At 42.8% G+C, this 15,336-nt stretch overlaps 1 protein-coding gene across 1 annotated transcript in view; it reads right to left on the bottom strand.

The window, feature by feature from the left end:
* Nucleotides 1-928: 928 nt before the first annotated feature.
* Nucleotides 929-15,336, bottom strand: part of LANCL2 (LanC like glutathione S-transferase 2) — a 34,956-nt gene continuing 20,548 nt past the window's right edge. Inside the window, exons 5-9 of the mRNA XM_075745305.1 lie at nucleotides 15,169-15,315; nucleotides 11,490-11,672; nucleotides 9,320-9,496; nucleotides 5,854-5,926; nucleotides 929-4,094 (exon numbers count right to left, since the gene is read on the bottom strand). Of these exons, the coding sequence (XP_075601420.1) occupies nucleotides 3,979-4,094; nucleotides 5,854-5,926; nucleotides 9,320-9,496; nucleotides 11,490-11,672; nucleotides 15,169-15,315 (696 nt within the window). The 3' untranslated portion in view covers nucleotides 929-3,978. The remainder of the gene's footprint in view (nucleotides 4,095-5,853; nucleotides 5,927-9,319; nucleotides 9,497-11,489; nucleotides 11,673-15,168; nucleotides 15,316-15,336) is intronic.

The following is a 15,336-nucleotide window of genomic DNA, read 5'->3' as shown; positions in this document are numbered from 1 at the left end:
AGCTGGATTTACAGCATCCCACTTGTAGCTGTTGAAGAGAAGCGGTGGCTGAAGACAAGTCACTACTGCTCCCTGTGTGCAAATCACAGCTGCTCCGCCGTGCAGAGACTGGATTCTTGCACCTGTGAATCAACATGAAACCAGTGAAAACAGATAGGGGAAAAGCAAACAATTTCTTCAGGAAAAAGACTGCTGCATCAAAAAACCGTGATGGGCCAGGGCTCGGGCAGCATGCTGCTGCCTAGCTATTACCTGTCACACAGCACACACACTTCCTCCCACCTCTCTATCCCAGCCTATTTTGCTGGGACTATTGTGCTAGAAAAGTCCCAATGCATTTATCAAGCTACAGCTTGATACAATTATCTTCACATCCCTACCTACAGATCAGAAATAATGCTATTAATTCACAAAAGCAGCAGTGGCTCTCAGTGGCAGAGGGTCACCAGTGGCACATGGGGCGTTGTGAAACAGAAATACTGCCCCTTGCTTGCAGCACACTTGAAGTTTTCTTGTTAAAGCCTAGCTAGAGAAAAACATCGGCCTTTCTCAAAGCTGGAAAACATGTTAGTCAGCTGGACAGAGAAATTTCATACATGTGTTCTTAAAAATGAGCTAGTCATGGCAGGCTTTAGCTGCAAACTCTTCAGGACCTATGTGACCAGTAAGGAAAGCAACACTTTGCACTAAGCAATCCATGCCAAAATTCACCTGGGAGAAGCAGCAGTAAAGAGGCCTGCAATGTTTAGTAGAAGGTGAAGTTTTTTTTAAAAAAAAAAAAAACAAACAAAACACAATTTGCCCACACTCTGGCACACATTTCATCCTGCAGGACTATGACCTCAGGAGGCATGACAGCTATCACTACAAGTGCTGGAGGGAAGGAAGGAGTACAATGGTGGGGGAAAAAAAAAAGGAATCACACAAATTACCACCACATAGCTTGATCTTTACTATTAAAGCCAAAGAACAAAACATCAGCATTTTTTTTCCTCTTTTTCTGCCCAAAGAGCATCTCCATTTTTAACACTACTGCTTTTTGCAACAAATGGGACTATTACACACAGACAAAGCAAACCAGGGAATATTAAGACACTTTCCGTATTTTTAGTTTGATGTGATTTCTGAAAACAATGCCTTGGTGAAATGCATTTTTTCACCTTCACACAGTATCCTTTTTTAATGGGCCACCTAAATATCACAACGCTGTGATGAACAGAAAGGAGGAGCGACAGGGAAAGTCACATCAGGAAGATGAGGCAGACGCACTGTCAGGCGCTTCTTGACTCAATACATTACGTTTCCAGTCTTGCTCAATTCCAAGAGGATTCTGTGGAGAAAGACAGTGCAAGGCCCCACCGCAGCAGAAGGCTGGCTATGGTACAGAAGGAGCTGGTAGCTGACTTGCTCGTTATTTCAACTGGTGCACTCAAGCATCTCGGGGATCTGCTCAGTATTAAGCTGTTCTAAATGCGTATATACCTATATATTTTTTAAACCAGTGAGTTTTAATTCCCCTTGGGCTCCAGCCAGCCAAATCACCTCCCACAGGTGCCATTCCAAGCTCAGCAGCCAAGAAGGCATATTATGTATGTAATCTGTATATAATTTTGTAATAAAAAACCCCTGCCTGTCAAACCCCCAGTTAAGCGGTCAGTACCACACATGCTCAGGATCTGCTGGGAAGGCCAGTGGCTTCTGTTCTGTGTTCGCAGGTGGTTCCCACAGACCTGGCAAGCCCCTTTCCCTGTTAACCCACCCCATGTGCTCTGCAGTCACAGTGGAGGGGAAGGGAAAAAGAGGTGGGGGTGGTCTGAAACAGGATCAGGGCTGCCATCTACCTCCTTTGCAAGGATTTCTGAGAGACTTCACCCTGGGCCAGTTTCCTCCTGGGGTTGTTTACAGGTAGGGTCACTGATCCACAGGCTAAGAGAGTTAGACCTCAGCATGCTTGCCACGGAGGAACATCTCAATTGAGATGGCCTCTACTGGTACACTCTGCACATTGCCTCCTGGTAATCTGCTCTGCCCCTTCGTCACTGATCCCTCTGTTTTCTGCCGCTCTGCTCCTGTTTGCTTCACCCCAGCCACTTGCCATGCAGCTTCCCTCATTCCCACTGCCTTTCAGCAAAATTTTTTTCCCTTGTCCCTGGCTGCATGGATGCAGCTGGCTGTGGTGTTCCCCACCTCATCTTCTGCCCTTTGCCACGGGGTGGAAATGTCTCTCCTGCTGCTCCTGTGTTTTAGTCCTATCTGACAAACCAGCAGAGGAGCTATGCTGTGACATTAAGCCGGCACTGCTGCTCTTGCCCAGTAGAACTGAGTGTGGAGATTATTAACATCCCAAAGGATTTGGCAACAGACACTATAAAGTTCAAGGAAGTCACCCACTACCATTCAGAGATTTATGCAGGAACAACAATGCATCTCCAAGCCCGACTGCAAACGCTGGCACTCAGCAGATGGCCCACAGGTCACGTATATCCCAATGTGCACCCGAAAGGTCACAGTCTCTGCCATCTGTCACACTCCCACCCGACAGAAGATATCAATTAAAGTAAGCACCTGGAATGACAGAGCACAGGGAGATCTGAGGGAAGGATGACAACAGAGCTTGAGTGAGAGTGCGCTACACTTACTTACCTTTCCCAAGCAGTAAGCATACTTACTAACTGGAACACCTAAGCCTGCTATAAGTGTACTTACAGTATGTCCCACTTCTCCTCCCAAACCGAGCACCTGATACTCAGGAGCACCTGGAAGCAGGTCTAGTATTTCACAATCCCACCACACTAGAAGGGGAAGCAAAGCACTAGCAGCACAGTTAAAACTAAGTGCAAAGGGCTATTTCTGTTTGGATTTTAAGATGAAATCAACTTTAACTACAGCCTCTAGCAATGGTTTCATATTTCTCATTAATCTTCTGCAGCCTCCACAAGCAGCTCGTATTTATTGCTCCTATCACACTATATGGGCTAAATGCAACAGAGTAGGAGAGGGAGCTAAGGGCCCAGAACAAACCACCGCCTTGGTATGGAAGCAACACTCATCCTGAGTTACCAGCATGAGAAACTCCCCTGACGCCCTCCCTTTTCATTTGTATACTAGATGCTGCAGGACAGGTTTATTACAAATCCACGTACAGGAGAGGAGAAGCACAGTTATGCCATCCCTGCTGTGCTCTTGGCAGCAGCGGGAGGTTATTATGGGTGACACCACCTTCGGTTTATTAAGCTCACGCCACGGGATGGGGCTTTGCAGAAGTGGGGACAAGCATCTCCACCCTGCTGGAAATGCCTAACACACTAACCAGGTGCAGGGACCAAAGGAAGCCTCTTTCAGGCTTTCAAAAAATCCTTTCACAACAGCAGCAAAATACAAGTCAGGTGCCTTCCAACCTGCTAAGTTTCTGAAAACTGAGATGGCATCATACCTCTTCATCAAAAAAGGCTGATCTCTATCACCTTAGCTTCTGCAGAAAAATAATTTTTCATCTTTTTTTTTTGAAGTTGCCAGCTCACCAGTGAAGCTGGGCACTGTCCTGCAGTGAACTCTCTGGCATAAGGTGGAACTCTCTGGGTAACCACGCTGCAGAAAGCGACACTGCTGTTGTGAGTCATGCACGAAGGTACAGGACAGAGATTCACACAGAGACCAGCTTTTTGCTAACAAAAGACTCAAATCAACAGACAACGCCAATAAACATGCAGAGCGTGTCAAAGACCTGAAGAAGACAAATACAACAAAAGAGAGAAAGTTCAAAACTTGACTTCTCTTGTCCTGTATCTGAAGGTGTCACTTCAACAGAACTTAAATGTGGCTTCTCCCATTCATGCTCTAATGACTTCATAGTCCTTTGAGGCGGGGGTTGAGAAAAGGGGTTTATCCATCCATCGGTTCGGAGTTGAGTTGGTTCAGTATCAGAGGCACTAAACAGTCTCATCTCTTTTGGCATCAGTTTCCTTTCAAAATGATCTTTTAGCTGTCCTGTTCCACTTTGTTTTCCCTCCTTTGAGGTCCAAGTTCAAATGCTGGAAACTGGGAAGTCTCCGGTACTGAAATATCTGAGAGGAAGTGAATAGCTCCAGCCATGCCTAAAACGTAACGAGAAAGAGATCTTTGTGCATCTTTGACATTAAAATATCACAGTTGACAGCAAAGGCAACAGTGCCTTTTTGAACACCTCCTCACTAGATCTTTTTTTAAGCAGGTGAACTTAGGGCCTACAGAAAGGCAAGTTCATCTGTACTTTGCCCAGGAAACCAAGTTTCACTTGAAAAAGATCAAAGGCACGAACCCAGATCTCTCTGCCACCACCTTTTCAGCCGCATAACCCCAATGCTCCTTCAATTAAGAAAACGTAAATCCCAGTTTGGACCATCCCTCAGAATTTGAGCCGTTCTTGCTCATTATTTCACTAGTTAAAAAACAAAGGCAAAACTTTATTCTACTTGCGATGTATAGAATCATTAGTTCACTGTTCATAAAGAGGTCATCCAGAACCTGAAGCACTAACACCAGCATCACCTAATAAAACTCTTAATGTGACAGACAGAGGCACCCTACAGCAGGAGAGCAAGCTCAGTTTTATGATCAAGCTAAAATCCTATTTTATCAACAGCTAAGCACATGCAAACAAAAGAGCCTTCCTGAAATACAGCATCTGATGCAAATGAAACAATCAAGACAATCCCCTAAGATGCACATGCAGCATTGGACAACTTCACACACAACTTTGGCTACAAAAAAACCCCACCCAAATTAAGACTTTGTCTCAAATTTGAGACTTCTGGATTTTTTGGAAAAAAATCAAAAAAATCAAAAAAATCACTGACATTCAAAAACTAAAATAGAAGCTGTATGTCAGCATTAAAGCACAAAACATCCTGCTGTTGGCATTGCTTCACCTTCTCATCAAATTTCAAAGTTCTTGTACAACAGATTGTATGCCTGCCTTTTCCCTCTACAAGTGCATGCAAGGGAGCTTTCAGGAATAAGAATAAATATACTTTCCTCCCTTAAATGTTAAGACAATAACTCTATATTTAGAAGGGACACATATAACTACTGCTCTCTTGTGTTCATACCTTGGATTGGTTTATTTGTAAAATAATCCTATTCGGTCTGCTGTAATGTCACGTATTTGTGATAGGTGGCACACTAGGCTCATTGTTCATAAAAAAGCAGCACTACTCTAAATCCTACGTGGCTCTATGATTCCTTTGCTACTGTGTTTCTAAAACGTAAGGATGAAAGAGGGAATAGAAAATAAACTACAAATAAAAAAAATACAAAGCTCTAGAAAAGTATTTAGGAACAGCTTTGAACTTACAGGAGAGCCCCTAAGAACTCTGCATTTCTCTTCTATTCAAGTGATTTGAGTTCATATGAACACTAGCTTTTCCTTGCTTTAGCACTGCAGCTGAGAAGGTCTAGTTCTGACAAGCCAGCAACTACTCTAAGACCCCCTACCCAGAGCTGCTCCTCTGCCCAGTCCCTCTGCAACAACACCTGTGACAAAACTGTTACCTGGACTTTTCTTTGCTTTAAGCCAAGAGGCATCAGCACACCAGAATTTTATTCGGGAATGACAGTTGCACTGGCTTTGCATCAGAAACGGCTAAAATGCAACCAAAGGTGAAAGCTGTGAGAGTGAATGATTTTTTTAATGTCTTTTTCTGCAGCACCACCCCTCCGCCTACTTTTAGGCAGAGGTGGTGGTAGGGGGTGGGTCTATTTTTAACAGAAGAAGAACCCACCAAAGATTTCCCAGCTCCTAAGCATGTGCCAAAACTGCAAGGTTGCACTCCTTTCCTGTATAACGCAATACCATTTGCAACACCATAACTTTACCTTCAAAGAGAGAATAAGGTCGGTCAGGAATACGACATCCATGTGCACCATACTCCAAACACCATTCAGCAAACTGGGGAAAATATTAAAAAAAGAGAAATATATTAAATATTTTTATTTTTTTAATTTAAGACTGCTAAATGCAAGCTTGAGTATCTGCATATCTTTAATAGGTACTAAATGTAAAATAGTGTAAGCAGGGACACAACACAGATATTACTGTCCGAGATCAATTTGTCCCACTTCAACCGCGGCAAGGCTGCAATTAGGTTTTAGGATACATACTTCCACAGCGTGAGTTTTGGTTTCATTAACAATGTAATTAGGTGGGCTGTACTTAACTTCTGTTTTCTTTAATATCAACCCTTCTACATGTCAATGAAAAATGCTATGAGAACAGGTATGTTCAGTTTCAAAGGCAAAATTTTTCTAATACTAAAACATCAGTTTCTTATCTGTCTTGGTGCTTAATTTATCCACATGCTCAAGACTCAGGGTTGTTAATTGCAGTTTGGTTTTCTTTCACTTCCATGGACCAATTTAGAGTATTAAATTTTTAGCTGCCATTACTTACTTTTATTTATTTTCTCTCCCTAAGCCTTATGAAAAATCGCTATAAATACAGTTAGACAATTATGGTCATCAACAGTTTGCTGCAGAAGATGGAATACCATTAAAAAGAGTTAACAACGTCTTTCTTGTGTTTGATCAACACTGCTGCAGTAGCTACATTAGACATACATGACTTACTGACCGCATCTGGATCAATTTAATAGCAACCATCTATTTCTCCTTTATGGCTCCCCAGAGCATACGGGGCCCACAAGTTCCCCTGGCATTTCTGTACTTGGAAGAAAACCCTGCTTATTCAGAATACAGTGTGGAGATTCCTGCAAAGCAAAGAACTGAGAAGTTTCTCCCCAGTCTCCCTGCAGTTTGGGCAACCTGCTAGGAAACAGCTCATCTTACTAAATAGAGGGTGACCTGGCTCTAGAGCTATAAGGGGTGTGAGTGTGCCCCTAGAGCCATGAGGATAAAGGATAAAGGCATCTCCTCCCTTCTTCCCCCCACTCTGTTCTGTTTATATGTTTACAGGGGAATGGATTCTTCTTCCCTTGGTAGGGGTGCGTGCATGCACGTCTTGAGGAAATCCAGCAAAAAACCCACAAACACAAACATTGTGTTCTGCACCGTTAATGAGAACTGGTAAGACATTTTTGGGCCTCCCACGGGTATAAATCTGGAAACCAATGTTTAATTCTCCATGTAATCTTGTCTTATATGTGAGGACAGAACATGTTTATGGCATGTTTCTAAACTACAATCCATTCTTGCAACATCCACATCTTACTGCATGCTAGCCTTTATTATTACTGCCAGCCTGGGAACTGCAACAGAAATTTAAAAAATGCACCCCAGGCTACTGAAGCACAACCATCATTTACAAGTTCATAGCTTCAGCACAACTCACAGATCCAGTAAGCCGCACTAGTATCTTTGTTAAACTAAGGGTGAGAAAAGAGAGAAATATCTTCTAGCAGGAAGACATCTGCCATTATTTGTCACATAGACTGGGCATGCTTGCCATCAGCAGTGGTTTAATCCCAACGCTGAGCGGCACAGGGCTCGGATGCTCTCTGTTGCCTGGAGCCCAGGATGCCACAGCCCCTCTGTCCTCTCACAGGCAGGCCAGCTAGGAGCGGCTCAGCCTCCCGGGAGCCTGGTCTGATAATGCAGGAGAAAAGCTGTGAAGCTGAAAGTGAGAAGCATGAACCAGGGGTCTCTGTGAGCTATGGCCTTTCAAGCTTTCCTGGTTCATTTGTGAAACAGTTCCATGGCTCCCAAGAGGAAACCAGGGATTCCTGGCCAGACTCCTTCCTCTGGGCCTCATGTTTTCAGTGTGAGCAAACACCCCTGGGAGGGAAAGCCATTTAGTTCTCTGTTACATGCCTTTAGGTCCCAACATAACTCCACACTTGCTTCCCTGAATGCTGTGGCTCTAAAGGAGAACATTTCAAGAGTGCCAGACAAACAAATTCTTCGGCCTGTTTCAAGACTTCCCCTGCAAGAGCCCAAAGGGTCTGACTGCTGGCGATGCTAAAGTGCAGGATGGCTGTAAGTACACTGCCAGACCTGACTATGCCGGACATCTCCAGCAAACAGTCTTTTGGCCACTGTGCCCCGTCTTCCTTCTTAAAGGGATTTCAGGTACCTAACACAGTCTCTTCCTTCTTTGGTTTTGAAACAGACATGCTTGCTTTCCTCTAGCTCGGTATGGAAGAATGTCAGGGCTCTCTTGGGCCAGAAATGCAGCACGAACAGGAGTTGCCAATGCTGCAGAGAGCCACAGAAGATGTACTAGCATGGAGGGTGACAACTGTGCCGACAGCAATGCCTCCTTGGTGCTGTAATTCACACGTCAGCAGTGGGAGTGTTCACATCACATGTCAGCAGTGGGAGTGTTCACATCTAACAAAGTCACACATTTGCCTGGGAGTTCTAGGGGCTTATTGTGTTCTCTGAGATACAGGTATGCCTACAGGAGTCCTCATGGCCTGACGCTTTGGTAAACACAAGATGAGACAAGCAGCAACTTTTTAAGTCTCTGCTGACAAAGGACAGGCCAACAGTGGAGCTGAATACGATAGCTTTACATATGGCCAGTGCTCATCTGAAAGCACCTAAGAAGCAACTCATCAAATTTCCCATTACAATCCTTCCAAAAAGCCCTCAGCTAAATAGCTATGTATGCAGTACGAAACCTCATATCCATTAATTAAGCTGAAAAAAACCCGCATCCAACAAACCAAACCAAAATCAAACCAAACCAAAGTCTTACAGGATGAGGAAACAGAGGCTGAGAAAGCCTTCTCCTTTGGCAACTGCTAGCATAGTCAGAGATGACAGCAGAACCTGGACAATTCCAGTGCAAAAATTCTGAGTGTGTCTTTCTCTGCAATTTGTATTAATGGAAAAAAAAATAAATATCTAAGTGAGCAATTTAGTAACTGCAATTCAGAGCTCTAAAAGCCCCAAACAGACACTAGTCTGAAAACAAATAATTACACAAGACTACAAGCAGTATCGCTCAAGGAGCTGAGGACGACAGTGTATGTCTCAATGGAATAATTAGCACCACATAACATTAGTCTGCTATTGTTCAGGCAGGCTGATTTTCAGACTCTATTTTCTTCCGAACATGTTTAGTTCCTCCCCCCTTACAGAACATGCGGGTGTTTCACTCTGCGTAGTAAGATGGTACGTGCCCCACGTACACAGTTGAAGTCGTCCAGTCAAAGTGTGAGTAAAGGGGAGCAAGTGACAGGACGCTGTTGACCCATGCAGCTGCACAGCCAGCCAGCTCCAGCTCTAGCACACCACAGCCTACTCCAATCAACAGTTTACTCTTGTGCAGGTATGACGTGAAAGGGCAACAGTAATTTTGTTGGGATGCTGCAGAGCTCACCTTGCAAGCTCGGTAGAGGTACTTTTTGTCCTGAGTTAGGTTATAGAGAGACAAGAAGGAATAGCCATTGCCAGCAGTACCATGGCAGATCCCGTATCCTTTTCTCAGTAAGCCTCTCTGCCAGATGACATCGCTACACTCCATAGCATCTTTCAAGTATTTATCTTCTTTAAAGGTCTGTGGAATAAAAACAGGGAATAAACACACAAAAATTAAGTATTAATGAAAACGAAAGGATGCTGGACCTGAGAGATGTTTTGCTGTTGATGTGGGGGTTTTCCATATACAATTTATTTTGAATTTTAATAATCCATTCATCATAGACTTGCCTTTCTTTTCTAAGTTGTTTCTCCTTTCCCTGCATTGAAAAGGAAAGAACTTCAAGGTTTTGTTTCTGAAATAAGGACCCCAAAGGAAAAACTCAAGTTCAAGGCCTTTGGTTCTACAACCTATAATTTATTTGAAGGCTCTGTGGTCCTTTTTTGCTTCTCCCCTCCAATCCCAAACCACAACATCATTTGATTTGAAATACAGCTATATAGTTCTTGCCTCCAAGAAATGTAACACAGAATACTGGACATCAAATACAGTCCTAAAGTGCTAGGCCCTGGTCTTCGCAAGTAATTCTTCCTAGTTACTCACCACCTGCCTTCAATTCCGTGTAAAATATGCACAAGAATATCTCTTTGCATAGCACAGAACTCTTTTCTCTGTCACAAGTACAAGTAGGAACACTCCATTGCCTTGATTAGTGTTTGTATTGGAAATACTCAGAAGCACTAGCCAGTCTGGGCAAAGGACCAATTTTGCAAAGTTTACTGCAACTGAAGTGCATTTTGGACATAGAGAGCCCAACAAGAGAGCAGAAACAAAAGCAAGTAATTTAGCTGAACATCACCAGACTTCCACCTTTACAGGGCTACCTTTTTGCTCCCCTTTGCCTAAGTCACTCTACAGGTCAACAAGACACACACACACAAAAAAAGTAACCAATGCACTACTGTAGACTTGGTTCTTTAGAGACTGCATCCCCTCCCAGGCTATTTAATAAGGTAATAGAAGCAATTAACATGCAAGATTCCTAAATCCACAAGCTTGATAAAGTCCCTCTCTCTGAACAGGGTTTGTCAGCTACTTAGCTGTAACATTTCAAATTAAGGCCTGGCAACAGCATTTGATTTCCAGGGCAAACACTGCTGTCTGTTATTGCAAATCCCTGTGCTTGGTATGAAAGCATAACAAAGCCAGCAAAACATACTCCAATCTTTCTTAACACTTCTTCAAAAAGTGCAATATAGAGAGTAAATGAAAAGCATCATATGCCCCATCACCTAAAACATAAAAAGGGGCCAGAAAGGAGACTGCTAAACAAAACAATCTCCTACCACAGTCAGAAGAAAAAGCAACTGTGATTGCTGCTACATTCAGCAATGCTGTAAGAGATTTACAGTTCACATTTCAGGTAGCAGCATGAGGTATTATTCCATAAACCAAGCCTGCTTTTCATCAGCCCACCCAGAGGCTGACCAGGGAATTTGCCAAGGAGGGATGGCAAAAGCAAGAATCAATTTACATAAATTTAATTAAATGGCATACTTTCAAATATCATGCAAATCAGAAATGCACAACACAAGAGAGATAGCAAACCTAGTTAAGGATGGAGAAGAGCAAACAGTAGGCTGGTGATAGCTCAGTGGTTATATTTATACCCTAGAAGGGGCCTGGGATCTTTGCTCTGACGTTAAGTTCTCAAGAGCTATATCTTAATAATGGAGTAATTTATGGAAGACATTCTTTGGCAAGACACATGAACCCATGCTTTTGAAAACCAACATAATTCTTAAAACTCTTGGGACGAAGATTCAAAGAATTTAGGTCAATGTTCTCACACCCAGGACTCTGTTATCAAATTGTTTAAATACATGGCCCTTTACCAAGAAAGCCTAAAGTCTAGTAACTACTAGCACCCTGAGAAGCAATTTTATCCACTTACTTCCTCTTTACAGACATACCTATGTAAGTATTTCGAGATTTTTAAGTACCTAGCCTAGGGTTATGGTGTGAAAGTCTAGATCTAGAAAGATGTAAAATGCGAGCCTTACGATCTAACAGGCCTGCGTACAGGTGCCTCTGTAAAAAGGGAGGTCTATAGGAACACAGAGTGACTCACCTTATAAGCTTGCATGAGCATGTGGATGACTCCGGGGGCACCATGGCACCAGTGAACCAGTCTGTCAGTCTCATTGCTCAGTGACGATGGGTAATTCCCAGATCTGAATTTTTTATGACGCACGTAGTCAATGCTTGGCTTCACCAACTCTGTCAGGGTCTCCTGGTCCACATTTGCAATAGGCTAAAGAAAACATTTAACAACCACAACCAAAACCATAAACAGAAATAGTAACAAATTGTGTATCAGCACTTAATTCTATGATCTATTTTCAAGTATCCTACATACGTGCCCTTGATCCAAATACTTTGAATCACTTCATACAGATTTAATTAACATCTGCTCACAATACCCTTGTGAAGAGTGTTTTTACAGCTACTGTAGTGACAAAGAAAATGGGGCACCAAGTTGTTACCTGTCTTACTGGAGGTGACAAAGAAAGACTATGGAAGAACTGAGAACAGAATATGGATTTCCAGACTCCCATGTTTCTCTTTATACCTTAAAATAGAATACTTACAGAAGAAAGATGGTTTTATAGATATGTTGCTCATAACGCACAATTAAAACACAATGGGTTACACATTTTGTTTTAAAATTAACCAACGTAGACAAACCTGTCCTATTTCCCAATAAAAGAAGAGTGTATGTAGTGGCATACCTGGCAAAGGTTTATGAAGGTTAATGTTTTCCATCATAAACAAAAACTCTCTGAACTTACGGGCTATAAATATGCATTTCCAATTTCAGAAGAAACAGCTACTTCTCCAGGTACCTAAACATCTTTGTACTACACACTCATCCTTAGATAGCTCTTCTGAATTTTCTTTCCCAATTCTTCTATTTAATTTACATCCTTGCCAAAAGGATTATATTCATCAACCTGCATGTTTCTCGTAAGTAAAGGTTTAGAAACCAACTATCTGTTTGGTCTGCAGTTGTTCTTAGTTGGCAATACCTCCTCTACCAGCCCATTTTGCAGTATTTTTGTAAGAGAGCTCTCTATTTTTACACAGCCTACATTTCTGGAATTCCTGCAAGCTGTGGGAACAAATGCAGAAGCTGGAACCTATAGGAGCCTAATAACTAAGCTTATTTTTTTAAATAACTTGTCTTTGTTGTTGACTCAATGTCATGAAATTTCACTGTTTCCCACCAGCTCCAGCACATCTGTGTTCAATAGGTGAGCATGCTGCTACAATTGACACTCTTACAGCCAAATAAAGACAGACTTTTAATAGCTGTATTTTCAGTAACCTGAAAAAACCAAAAGCCTCTATTTCATCTCAGCCAGGAAAGCTTTGCCAGACTTCTACCTACCAGGTCCCTCAAGCAAACTCTACCTCTGTGCTTTTCTAAGTGGAACAGAAACCTTCATGCTGCCAGTCAGAAGTACACCTGAATACAGATCAGCTTATCATGAAGAACACCCCACAGCTGATCAGCCCTCACTCAGACACTAACCTGTAGGGTCACGAGGCTCTGGGGGAAGCTTTGTTTCGGGGCTCTGATTTCACACTGCACCCCTACAGTAGAAGGGAAAATGTGTGGGCACTAGCAATAAATGCCTTCAGTCTTCAGCTGTGCAAGCCCAGCCCAGCACATTTGTCCTTGGGAGGCAAATCCAAGAACAGTAGAGCTCTTTACAAATCTCCTTCTCACCTTGAGCTTCCGAGAAGATGTGAGTACAAGTGAGTTCTTTGCCCAAGCTGCTGAGGTTCCCAGCACCTATCTTCCAACAGCAAAAAGTAACCTAGAGGTATGTGTCCGACTTTCTGGCCAAGAGCAATGATATGCAAACAGACATTTTTGCTTCAGGGTTAGTGAAAGGGGCTAGGATTAGATATTCCCTAGCTAGCACTTTAGAATTCCCCCTCCACCTCCTGGATGAGTTATTTAACACTGCTGAGCTCTTACTCTTCCAGTAGTCATCTTAGGTAAATCCAGCAATACATGTTTCCTCATAAAGGTGTTGTACAGAAATGATGATCAGTGACCTTCACATCTCAAGTGCTATATTGGATGCCTCTCTTTTTTGTTATCAAACCACCACTCAAACCATCTCTTGCATTCTTTGCTGAAAATATGGAAATATTCTTCCAATTTGGCGTGGGAGGGATGGGGAAAGGATGGACTCCGATATGCCATCATCTTCTGCAATGGATGACTCAACTCTGCATGATTCATAATATTTAATGTACAGTGAAAAGATAGTAATCTAATGCTGCATAAACAATGGCTTTGTGGTAATTCTTAAAAGCAGCAATCATATGTAAAGGAAAAGATAGTTAGGATTTTAACATGTAGACAGAGTAGCTTCTACCTAAAGCAAAAAGCACTGTGCAATTATTTCTTCTATCAGCCTTGAATAGTAAATGAAGGATGGAGGCTTCTTTAAAGGACTGGACGTTTCTCAGAAAATCTAGCAGAGCCAGGGAAGGAAAAATAGAAGCCAGGAAGATGAGGGAGCTAGAAGGGTGTGGACCACCTTGTTGAAGAAAGCAGGAAGTGAAGATAACAGCACAGTAAATCAGAGCAGCCTGAGGCCCCAGTGAGATGGTCACTGCAGAAAATGGCTGCAAGTGAGGTTTTAAGATATGCCCCCAGGTAGCAGAGGAGAAGCCACTTCCACAGCAAAGTCAGTTGCTTTAGCCTCAGCTACTGGCGGAAATGGTGTGAGCTAATCTGAAACAGATGGGGAGAAGTCACAGCACCTCTTGCAAATAAGAAATGGCTGAGCAGTGGTAGCACCAAATACCAGCTCAGTCACTTCTGCAGTGAGTATTTGTACGCAGCTTCAGCCTGCGAGGATGTACAATCCTTCCACTTGCCTGAAGGAAAGTCATTCTGCATAACACAAACACAAATTTTGCAGCTCTATGGCCATCTTCCATAAAGAATCTTAAGGCTCTTTTTCCAGATTGTAAAACCAAAACAAGACATACAGGCCTGTTTTGAAAAACATCATGATCCTATTGGAGATTCTCAGGACAGGGGGGAATGGATTTAAGTGTAGGAAAGAGGAGGTAAACAGAAAAGAAGAATCTCACTCAGGACAACAGAAAGAGGAGAGCGGGGGTCATAAATGCACTAAGGAACATCAGATTTTTGGGGGAGAGATATGAGGATATGAGGGATAAGGAAGAGGAAGAACATATAAAGAATAAAAGGACACTGAAGCCTAATGTGTGATTAAGGATAGTCTTCCAAAAGCTTCAAGACAGTGAAGGAAAAAAAAAAAAGTCACTGAAGAAGAGAGAAAGGGCATGGAGCACAGGAGGACAGGAGGTACCAACAGTGCACTCATTTAAAAATAGGAAAAAATTAAGATGAAGAGTGATGGATGGTGAGTAAGTGAATATTTAGCTGGTCTAACTTCAGGCATCAAGGGAAGTAAGTATGGGAATGAGGGGAGGCACCTCACTGTCTCTGTTGAGTTCAGAGCACCACAACTCAAGGTTTAATTCACTCTAGCATGAGAAAATCCAAGTCATAGTCTTCTGCTACCAGGGCCTGAGCTAGCATCTCTGCACAGTTCAGTGCTGCAGAGTCTAACTTCAAATTATGAGACCCTGACCCAGCACAACACTGCACATATATGAAAGCTGAAGATAAGATCCTCTGATGCAAAACAAGAAATCACTGGTGTTTCACCCAAGCCCACAGAAGACGCTCTTACCTGCATGAGCATGTAATAGATGCCAGCCACTCCATGGGCTGCTCCAACATACTGCTTCCTGTGCCACTGGTACAACAGGGGACAACGGTCTGTTTTCCGCTCCTCCTTTGAAAAGTTTTTCCCCGATTCAATAATAGCATCTATTACCTAAGAAAGAGAGCACACTCC

The sequence above is a fragment of the Balearica regulorum genome, chromosome 2, assembly GCF_011004875.1.
Source record: "Balearica regulorum gibbericeps isolate bBalReg1 chromosome 2, bBalReg1.pri, whole genome shotgun sequence".
NCBI lineage: Eukaryota > Metazoa > Chordata > Aves > Gruiformes > Gruidae > Balearica > Balearica regulorum.
Note: the sequence above shows the minus strand (reverse complement) of the source record. Positions and strands in the feature narration are given on the sequence as shown.